The 11,513-nt window shown below is 35.9% G+C and overlaps 2 protein-coding genes across 2 annotated transcripts in view; one reads left to right on the top strand and one right to left on the bottom strand.

Annotated features, from left to right (window-relative positions):
• The window catches only part of LOC137029603 (collagen alpha-1(XXVI) chain), a 30,717-nt gene extending 27,266 nt beyond the window's left edge, over positions 1-3,451 (top strand). The window contains exons 8-14 of the mRNA XM_067399227.1: positions 298-381; positions 699-742; positions 1,984-2,046; positions 2,155-2,190; positions 2,397-2,441; positions 2,525-2,600; positions 2,890-3,451. Coding sequence (XP_067255328.1) covers positions 298-381; positions 699-742; positions 1,984-2,046; positions 2,155-2,190; positions 2,397-2,441; positions 2,525-2,600; positions 2,890-3,008 — 467 coding nt within the window. The 3' untranslated portion in view covers positions 3,009-3,451. The remainder of the gene's footprint in view (positions 1-297; positions 382-698; positions 743-1,983; positions 2,047-2,154; positions 2,191-2,396; positions 2,442-2,524; positions 2,601-2,889) is intronic.
• Positions 3,452-8,402: 4,951 nt separating this feature from the next.
• On the bottom strand, positions 8,403-10,618 carry myl10 (myosin, light chain 10, regulatory). The gene is made up of 7 exons (XM_067399228.1): positions 10,542-10,618; positions 9,959-10,045; positions 9,807-9,882; positions 9,176-9,280; positions 8,868-8,946; positions 8,723-8,771; positions 8,403-8,614 (listed from the first exon to the last, which is right to left on the bottom strand). The coding sequence occupies exons 1-7, from the start codon at positions 10,542-10,544 to the stop codon at positions 8,510-8,512; spliced, it is 504 nt and encodes a 167-aa protein (XP_067255329.1). The 5' UTR covers positions 10,545-10,618; the 3' UTR covers positions 8,403-8,509.
• Positions 10,619-11,513: the final 895 nt, after the last annotated feature.

The raw sequence follows: 11,513 nt of genomic DNA on the forward strand, positions 1-11,513 counted from the left end.
CTGTCAGCAGTTAATCAGAGTCATTTGTTAGCTGTCTGTGAAGCAGCATGAATCTCAGTAACCCAAAACAGAACCTGAGCACCAAATCCTACTGAACAGAACAGCAGTACAGCTGCTCAAATCACATTGGCTGCAAGTGAAGTTAAATTGTTACATTTCATTACATTGTTACAAGTTACATTACATTACATTTACTAAATTAGCCAATGACTATGACAACAGATGAAATACATGTGAATGTATTTATAATAGTACATCTGATTTGTTTTCAGTATTATCATTTCTTACATGTTTCAGATGCGGATAGCGACTTTGCTGCCTATCGTGACCTGCAGACTTTACTTGGTCCCCCTGGGCCCTCCGGCCCTCCTGGTCCACCAGGTATGCCAGAACATGCATACAGTATACAGAGGGTTGCCAGGATTTCACAACAAAACCCTCCCAATTGCTACTCAAAACCAATCGTGTTTCGGGGGGGTTCCACGGTAAAATACTCATTCCAGGGGCTATATATCATGTTATTTAGGGATGCTTCAGCCCGTGGACATGAAAAACAACCCGCGGCAAAAGTTTAAAAGTAGCCAAATTCCACTGGAAAACCGCAGACTTGGCAACACTGAGTATACATAACATTTTTATCTGGTATCGATCACCTGTTTCGTCACACATTTAATCTTCTATCCATATGTGTTGAACAGGGCCTGCCGGACCACCCGGACACCCTGGTGCCCCGGGGAAAAATGTAAGGCATTTTTATCATTATGGAATATATTTAAATTATATTTTAGAATAAATAGAAATGACCATATGTACGGAACGTTCTTAAGAACTTCCGCAATAATATAAGCCAGATGGAAAACTTGAGGTCAAATGTCACTTGCAGGTGTTTTGGTATCATCAATGTAGCTTTAACAGCATTAACAGCATCAGTAGTGTAATACTTTACAATTAGAATATAGTCACTTAAATAGTCAAGCCTAGTGTTAATTTAGTTATTCAAATGTAAGACGACATAAAAAGACGCATCCCTCAGTGTTCCTCCCCAGCAAAATTCAATTCGACCATCAGTTTTCACACTTTCATGTGAAAAAAAAAAAAAACCCATCAACACACTGTAAATTAAAGATTTATTGTGCACTTTAGTTAGATTCATTGAACAAAGTGTGAGTTTCACAAGTGTGCTGAAATCAATGAGCTTTCTGTGTATTTCATTCGCATAAAAAAGTTATTGTTTTTCATGAGATTTTGTGAGTACTTCATACTTCACCTTGTCAAAACCTAGTGAACCTAGTGATTTTATAAACCTAGTGATTTTATAATGTTCAGTATTTATTCAAAAGTGAAACTGAATTGAAAAAATACTACAGGAAATGGCTAATATAAGCCAATAAATGCTCCTCTGCCGCCATCTGCTGGTTATAGTGGTAATTAATGTCTTTTTAATTTTTGAAATAAAAGTGCTTTCTATCAAATGTTGGATTACCTACATCTTGAAACATTCGGTTTTACAAATGGGGACAATCTCAGAAGGATGAACAAATAATGTTTTTGATCATCACATTAAAAATAATATTCAAAGTGCTGGAAAAATGTTGTGTGTGCATGTTCATATACAGACACCACGTTCGCAGTAGCTTCAAGTCTTTATTGCAATCAATAAAACTGGTTTATTGGCAAATTAGGTAAGTGTGATAACTGCATTAAAAAGTCAACCATTGATGGTTTTGTGTCGATGTTCAGCGAGTACAGAATGACAGCTAACAGGAAATGCCCATGCTGGCTTAATGAAAACCAGGAAGTAACCATGCATATGGTCAATTCTGATTATATTTAGTGTTCTTGCAGATTATACATGAAATATGTTGTAAAATGATACTACTACTAAAATAATAAATGTACAGTTTGTATAAGAAAAAAACTGTACTGAACAATACATATGGATATGTAAGGCACAGTGTACTTATTATTTCACATTCATCATAGGCGGCCTTAAGCTTTTCAGGCACACCAGGTGACAGGGGACCCAAAGGAGATCCAGGAGAAAGAGTGAGTCATCAGTAAAGACCTTCTTAATCCTTTACATATTTCATTTTGGATAAAAATATAATGTTTGTTTTATATGAGCTGATTAGATTGCATAATTTTTTTTCTAAGGGTCCACCTGGAATAACAGGAAAGCAAGGGCAGCCTGTGAGTGCACATACTGGATTAGATTTATATTTATTTTTAAAAATTATTTATTTTTTGTTTTAGAATTTTTTAATAAATCAATTCATTTATTTCATAATTAAGATAATTAAATATTTTTTTTTTTATTTAATATTATATATTATTATATATATATATATAATGATTATAAAATTGATTTTATTCTTATTGTCTTATGTTGTGAGTAGGGAGTTGCAGGTCCTAAAGGTGAGCCGGGAGAAATTCCAGGGGAGGTAAGGATGACGCACAAAAAAGTGCAATGTTTTTTTTTAGTTTTGGTGAGCAGTTATGATGATTTATTGTCGCCTTCTTGCAGGTGCAGCAGTTAAGGGAAGCTCTGAAGATTCTGGCCGAGAGGGTTCTGATTCTAGAACACATGATCGGCATTCATGGTGAGAATTATGGATTAATGTTTTATATATATATATATGATTTACAGGTATAAATTAGAACTAGAGAGCAGTTGGATTCCAGAGCGCCATTATGATCTCATGGCATAAGCTGTGTAGCAATTATTTAGTATGCAATTATGAGGTTGCATAAGGATGAATTGCTTTTAAGGATAAAATTGACATCAGAGGACCATAAATATACAGCCAACTATTTATTTTTAGGCACATACGTGGTTATGCAACTTCTTTACCTTTATTTTTGTTTCTTTCCTTTCATCGCTCTGCCCAGATACTCTGTTGGACTCTGGTTCTGGAATAGATCTCCTGGCAGACTTCATGCTAACAGGCAGTGCTAAAAGTGTTGGTGCTGCCAAACCCTCCTCTCCTCTTACCTCGGACAGAGAGTAGCCAAACTCTGTTGGGTATGAAGAGTGAATAACAAACACTTGTGACCACAAGACCTTTATCCTGACCATTACGACAGATCCCTCAGCGTATTATATGTTGATGAGAATAATGAAAGTGGCACTGATCTTTTCTTTTTTATTTACTTGATGTATTTTGTTGTTTAATGGTAATATTTTGTCTTAAAAGCATTTTCATTGCCATTCACAACCCATTTAACTTTCGTAATATGATGTATTTCAAAGGCGGGCCTTTATTTTATCCATCAGGAATTGATTGGATGTTGAAATGTGGGCATTACTTGCCAGAATGGAGCTAGACTGAATGTGAGTTTGCTAAAATGGTGACTAACTAGCTATTTTGGTACTGGTTATAAGATGTCAGCAGAAAAAAAAAAAGTTGTTTTAGAGTAAGAGCAAGTAATTACATCTTGATTAAAGATTATAAAGACTAAGACTGAATAGCATGCACCGATGAATCATTCACAATAAAACCAGAAACATGCATTAAGAAAGTAACTTTGATTTCATGTCAGACTTAAAGGATTAGTCCACTTCAGAATTAAAGTTTCCTGATAATTTACTCACACCCATGTCATTCAAGATGTTTATGTCTGTCTTTTTTCAGTTGAAATGAAATTAAGGTTTCTGAGGAAAACATTCCAGGATTTTTCTCCATATAGTGGACTTCACCATGGTACAACAGGTTAAAGGTCAAAATTGCAGTTTCAAAGGGCTCTACACAATCCCAGGAGAAGAATAAGGGTCTTATGTAGCAAACCGATTGGTCATTTTCTAAAAAAAAGAAACATTTATATACTATTTAACCACAAATGCTCGTCTTGCACTAGCTCTGCGATGCTCCACGCATTACGTAATCACGTTGGAAAGGTCACGTGTGACATAGGCTGAAGTACCGATCCAGTGTCTACAAAGCGAACGTGCAAAGATTAAGTCAAACACCCTTTACAAAAAAAAAAAAAAGTAAAACAATGATGGCGGACGATTTTGAAGTTGGAGGAAGAAATGAGATGGAGTTTTTCGCCCTACTTCCGCCTACGTCACGTGTGACCTTTCCAATGTGATTACGTAATGCATGGCACATTGCAGAGTAGTGCAAGACGAGCATTTGTGGTTAAAAAGTAGATAAATATTTATTTTTTTTAGAAAATGGCTGATCATTTGTCTAGACAAGACCCTTATTCCTCTCCTGGGATCGTGTAGAGCCCTTTGAAGCTGCACTGAAACTGCAATTTGGACCCCGTTGTACCCCAGTGAATGTTTTCCTCAAAAACCTTTATTTCTTTTCACCTGAAGAAAGAAAGACATAAACATCTTGGATGACATCGGGGTGAGTAAATTATCAGGAAATTTTTAATAAAAGTGAACTAATACTTTAAAAGGTCCAAAACCATTCCAAAATCCTCACTTTTACTATCATAAAAGAAACAAACTACAGTAAATATACACTTAAAGGGTTAGTTCACCCAAAAATGAAAACGCTGTCATTATTTACTTACCCTCATGTCGTGACCTTTCAATCATTTTATGAAGCGACAAGAATAGTTTTTGTGCGCAAAAAAATTAAATAACGACTTATATAGAGATGGCCGATTTCAAAACACTGCTTCCTGAAGCTTCGAAGCGTTATGAATCAGTGTATCGATTCATGATTCAGATCGCCAAAGTCACGTGATTTCCGCAGTTTGGCGGTTTGACACGCGATCCGACTCATGAATCGATACACTGATTCATAACGCTTCGAAGCTTCAGGAAGCAGTGTTTTGAAATCGGCCATCTCTATATAAGTCGTTATTTAGTTTTTTTTTGCACACAAAAAACTATTCTCGTCACTTCATAAAATGATTGTAGAACCACTGTAGTGAGACTTTGTAATGACGTCTTTAGTACCTTTTATGGGTCTTGAGAGAGGAAATTACATTGCTGGCTATGGAGGTCTTTCTGAGCCATCAGATTTGAACAGAAATATCTTAATTTGTGTTCCGAAGATGAACGAAGGTCTTACGGGTGCCGAACGACATGAGGGTAAGTAATTAATGACAGAATTTTCATTTTTGGGTGAACTAACCCTTTAAGTGTATATTTACTGTAGTTTGTTTCTTTTATGATGGTAAAAGTGAGGATTTTGGAATGGCAGGATATCTGGGGTAATTGATCAACAAAGATGATTTATTTGATTATACAAAGAAAAAATGGCATTCTTTACACAATTCACTTCTTAATGAGCTTTATGTGGCATGAATAATGATTTTATCAAGCTGAAAATACATGTGTTGTCATAAAGAATTTCCAGAAAACAAAAAAGACACACATTTCCATTTTGTTTTCTGATCGATGTCCTGAGATGACCTCATGCACATAATTATATATAGCAGTCTTAGCAGTGGCTTTGTATGAAAACAATTCACGTCTCAAAGCTCACAGGAAACAAAAAAAAAAGTCTAGAATAGAACTTTAAAACCAAATTCGTCCCTTTGTCTGCATAGAGCGTGCAACGTCTACTACAGTAAATTGTGTTTACCCCTCTGTTCACCTGTTCTTATTCATAAAGCCTATCATTGACTCGCTGAAAACCCAAAATGGCAGAACGCACCATGGGCCGCTATTAATCGGTCTTTGTCAGACACGTGATTTTGTTGTGTGTGACGTCACCGCGGCGCCATATTTGTGGTATCCCTGCTGACTGTGAGAATGAAAGAGATTACACGAGTTGAGATAACAAGCAAATAACTCGCAAATATGAAAAAGCACAAGAACAAAGTTAAAATTTCATATCGCGATAAACTCACCAAAGATGCCAGGGACCGTTATTTGGAGAAATTTCCATCCATTCATAACATAGATCTGTACGAACTGACTGCAGTAAGTTGGAGTGCTACTGACCCCGCATTGCTACTTAAATCATCATACTTAAATATTGTTAACTGTCTTGTTTATGGCATAAACGCATAGTGAACAATTTAAAAACTATAAATCCCTCGAAGCTCACAGATATTTCACTAATGGGTGCAGGATTTATTTATGTTCTGAAGGAAGGACTGCGATAACACAGTATAGTAACGATAATGATGATGATTTCGTGTTAACTACCGTATATAACAAGTGCATGATTAAGGATGGTTTAGTGTTATCAGGAAGAATTTTGAACTAATACTACCCTTTTTTTCATGCATTTTTTTCTTTATTGCATTAAGTACATAAACCAATGTATAACACTATAAACATTGTTCCAATAAACAAGGCATCATCAGAGATGTATGTAGAATTTAATAGTGTATTTTATTATAGTACATTCTGATATAGTATACCTTTTAGAGCCAAAATAATTTGTAAATTACTGTCCTCCATCTACCTCTGTGTTGTCTGGGTCAATGACATTATGAGTCTTTTTTTTGTCCAAAAGCCTTAATAATAATAAAAACAAAGATATGTCATGCAAGTTAAATATCTGATTTACAGATTGTGTATATTATTAATTATCCTATTAATACTATAAGTGCATATAACATAAATCTACAAATCACCCTGAAAAATTTTATTATACATGCTTTATTGTTCATGCAAGACTGGATAAAGCATCAGCACATTTTTACACTACAATTCTACAAAAGATTCAAACATGCGCAGAGGCACAAAAAAAAAAAAAATTGTAATAACGCCATAAAGGTTCCCAGGTTTGGCAGACCCGTATAGTACATTAACATCATCATCTCCAAAACAAACATCAGACATCCTGTACATATCAAGTCGGTTTACTTCTGCACATGCAGATCACCATCTCCTCCAGCCTCCTGCATCTTCTCAGTGTGAAGATGATCACTCTCTCCAGCCTGATGGACCATAGTGTTAGCTGACTGACTTGGGTAAAGTTGGTTTTATATTCGCACATCCGTATTCAATAGCCTTGTTAATCACACTAAACTGGACATTCAGTGGACATTCACAAGTAAATATGTCATTAAACAATACTTGCCTATTTTGATCGACTGTGAAAAATGTTATAAGTTGACAATCGTTGGTTGTCAATATCATGTCGCTACTTAAAATTCGCAAACATTAATTTATTGCATATTTATTGGAAAGTCTCAATTTATCAGAAGTCTGAATGTGCAAATATAAAACCAACTTTACCCAAGTAGCTGACTGGATTGTTTTTCCTTACGTCTGTGTGTGCATCTCAATCAGCTCTGAGCTCTTGAATCAGTATATTGTGTATGCAAATTTTGTGACTGAGACCGTCCTGATCAGTGCCCTAACTAATGAACTAGGGAGCTGATTGAGACACAGCCTGTGTTTAATGCTGATGTGGCCTTAATGTAGGGAGGGATGGTGTCCAGTTGGGGTCAGTCTCCATAATCTTTAAGCAGGCTGATCTGCAATGAAATGAAAAGGTCCACAGACCACAGCTGTAAAAAGTAGTCAGAAAATAAGAATCAGTATATGGATACAGAGCAAAAATGTCGTACCTTAAGTATGAAAATGCTGTAGCAAAATTAAGAAAAAAAATGTAGACATATTCAAGTAAAGGGATTCAGTTTAAATTGACTTGTTTCATAGCACATACAATCCAAAACAATGCGTTGCTATAACGTTTTCTACTTTAGAAAACAGAAACCTCTAACTTACCTTTGTGAAATGTAGAAAGCAAACATACATGAATGGAGATATCTTGACGAAAGTGATGTCTCACCGCGGCAACCCATGCGATCCGGCGCCTCTGTTATTGCCTCTACATACTCTCCGTACAGCCTTTTTTCAAGTAGGAAACCGACTAAATCTAATCTCGTAGTAAAGTTTTTGACATTTTCTATCGTGGGACAAATTATTGCAGCTTTTCACACAACAAAAGTGTGCCATTTTTACAATGAAAAGTAGCCAAGGAAGAAACAACTCTGCACTGATACAGAGATTGTTTGGATACCTCAGAAATGGCGGCGACACCCATAATGCACTTCGGTTTTCACGAGTGTGACGTCACCTGACAAAGACCGATAGGGCCGCAGTGAATAGCCAGAGACACACAAAAGGCCCTGTTGACCTTGTTCACAGAGCACCGTTCAACACGCCAGTGTGGCTTTAAGCTTATTGTTGCGCTTGAGCTTTTGTAATCCCCTCGGGAGGGAACGAAATCTTTCTGAATCTTGGGCTTTTTCTTGTTGTTGTGTTAAGAAAGAAGAAGTGTCTGAAGTGTTTGTTTAAAAGGTTTCCCACGGTAATGCTTTACGTTATTGAGAACCAAAACCTGATTGTTTGTATTTTGCTTTTTGACTTTTTTAAAATAAAATGTTTATGGGAAACAACATTTATTTATTTATTTGTTGTTGACAGTATTTTAGCAAGTTTAAACCCTCCATCCATAACAACAGTAGGCTTTGATTTTTTTTTAATTTCTTTATTGACAAAAGGCACAGGTACAGAGCTTAAGAGGAAGACGACACACAAATGGACATGAACAAACATGGAGAAACATGGGAAATGTAGTTTTTACTCCTGTTCCTTATCCTCTCCGTGGGTGATGACGTAGCACAGGTTTTTGTAGTCCAGGTTGCCAGCCACATCCAAGGGGAAGTTTGTGAACATCTGGTTTACCTAGGTAAATTTTGTCAAAATGTTATATATTTTAATATTAAATGTACAATTCATCACCATGAATCATAATTGTGCATTTGCATTTCAGATGAAAGAAAAGTATATTACCTCGGCCTCAGTAAATTTGTCAGCCTGGGACATAAGGTGATATTTGATCCTGTGAGGAGAAACAAAAGAAATATATTAAATGCTGTGCATTTCAAAGAGCCGTTGATGTGCTGAAACATTTTTACATTTTAGTAAATGTACTTACTCTTCTCCTTTAAGGATTCCTGTGCCCTCTGGGTCGAAGATCTTAAAAGCATTAAGAATAGTCTCCTCGGGGTCTGTACCTGTCAGTCACAGAAAGGTAACAGATTATCGATTGAGTCAAATATACTCTTATACGTGTCAAAAGCTTAATTAACAAAGTATTTTTTGCATTCAAAATCTACTCTTCTGATGCTAAACTATACAATTCATATATCAGTATGCAGCGTGCCTGATTTCTTCTGGGTTCTGCTGCTATTTCCATCTCATTAGCATGATTATCATTTCAATTCTGATAAATTTGATTCTTGCCTTTGAGCTTCTCTCCAAACATGGTGAGGAAGACGGTGAAGTTAATGGGGCCAGAGGCTTCCTTTAGCATCTCATCAAGCTCATCGTTGCCAACGTTGAGACGTCCTGCCAAACACGCACATACAGAGATATACATTAATACAGAGTGCCACTTCCTCTGATAGTTCGAATGGAGCGAGAGTCAACCGTAATTTTCATAGATGTGCAATAAAATACTAATGAGACCAGATCACAGGGCCAGGGAAAATAACAATTTGGTATATTTTGGTCTACTTTTAAAGTGACATTTACATTAAAGTCTGAGGTCGCATAAAAATGGGTTTTTAAAATAGATTTTAGATTCAATTTTAGATTTGTAATGGACAAAATATATTACAAAAAGTATGTTTTACTAGTGGACCCTGCTGTATGTGAATTTATCAATGGTTTCACAGAATGATTTTGTATCTAAATCTGTGTTACGATTACATTTAGGCTTCACAGCATTCAGTAGGGGGCTAAAGAGGAGCCACTGTAATCCTTCAAACAATACTCTTGTTCGTTCAATAGGATAAACACCTTTAAGTATCAGATACCTTCAGTGTCTACAGTATTTACACTAAATACAGTCATTTAGTGAGGCTTCACTCACCCAGAGCAGCAAATGTGTCCCTCAGGTCGTTCTTGTCAATAAAGCCATCTCTGTTCTGGTCCATGATAGTGAAAGCCTAGAGAAGCATTCAGATTTACAGAAGTACTGCTAAAGTAAAATGTTTAAGTAGTTAAATCTTAGAAATAGCCCACCTCTTTAAATTCCTGGATCTGTGACTGCTCAAACATGCTAAACACATTGGAGCTGGCAGCTTCCTTCTTCTTGGCCTTCTTTGGTGCCTGGGAATCAGAACAAAAACAATTTAGATGATTTCCCCCCTACCTTTATGCTATTTAAATGTAATTTTGAAGCACATAAAACTTAAAAATTCAAATGACCCTCAAAGACGTTTGGTGTAATACATTTTAACTGCTCTGCGGCACAAAATGAAGGCTGGACTGTGCTTAGTTTGACATTGAGAGTTGTCAAAATGTGACCCTTTTCAAAAAATGCTACAAATTAAACTCAAATTGGCTACATATTTGCTTCTGTAACAAGCAATGCTAGTCACTCACTGAGAACCTTTCTAAAATTTAAAGAAAAAACAACAAAGATCAAGGTTAATGAAAGAAAAACTAATAAAAATGGTCCTATTTTAAAGATATAGAAAGATAAAGATATAAAAACCTTCCACTATATGTACTTTCTAACATAAAGTACAACATTCTCTGTTAGAAGAACAACATCATCCATTTCCATGTTAAGATAGGACAATGCAAAGAAACACAGGCCTACCATTGTGATTGTGAAGAGCTTCTCTTTACTCTGTTCTTGGTCTCAAAAGCCTGAGGGACACTCAAACATTGTTGGTTTCTGGCTATATATTGGCACAATTGGCTTGACGGCCCACCTGTTCTAAGTTTAGACAAAGGAGGAGGCACAACAGAAGAATACTTGCCATATAGAGAATCACCAGCCCTACCACCCTCCAGTTATTGTTACAGACAGATGCTGGGTGATGTGATCTGAGTGTGTGGGCTTTGCTATCTTAGGATCGTTCGAAGCACCCTAACCCCATAAGACTCTTCTACATGGCTAATGTGTCGTTTAAAGACAGTGTGAAGCCGGCTAGCTTCTCACATCAGTGTGTTTGGTCAGATGTTGACGCAATGTCTCCGTTACATGGATTACTTTAATTATTTGATGCCCTTGTTGAATTGGTGATCAGTAGACACTTTTGACCAGCTTACGAGACATAGCCAGGAGATTTATAGCACAGACAGGGCTGAGTACCATAGTCTAACATCAGTTTATTTGATGAGAATCAAACAGATGAATCTGAAAAACTAAATGTCACAATATGAAAAGTTAGTCTTATACTTTTTAGATTTAAAAAGTCTGCTTGAATGCAACAGTAGACAACAGACTCATATGCATCTACTTGCATTGCATTTTTATCACTTATTCTTATTTTTTAAGCTCACTTGTTCTCAATTCATTGCAATTATCTACTCTTTTTATTGTGCTCACTACAGCTGCACATTTTTTTGTATTATTGATTGTATTATATTTTGTACAGTCTTTGTATAGGGGAGAATGGGGCTAGTTGTCACACTTTTAACTTTGGTGAATATTTCTTAGATTTATTTTTTTTAACATTTATTATACTTTTTTCTGTTTTGGCCTACATGATTATTATAGCTAAATTAAATTAAAACTGCAACTAAAAGCATTAAAAAAAAAAAAAACATTTTTATTGCTTATAAT

The sequence above is a fragment of the Chanodichthys erythropterus genome, chromosome 10, assembly GCF_024489055.1.
Source record: "Chanodichthys erythropterus isolate Z2021 chromosome 10, ASM2448905v1, whole genome shotgun sequence".
Taxonomy (NCBI): Eukaryota; Metazoa; Chordata; class Actinopteri; order Cypriniformes; family Xenocyprididae; genus Chanodichthys; species Chanodichthys erythropterus.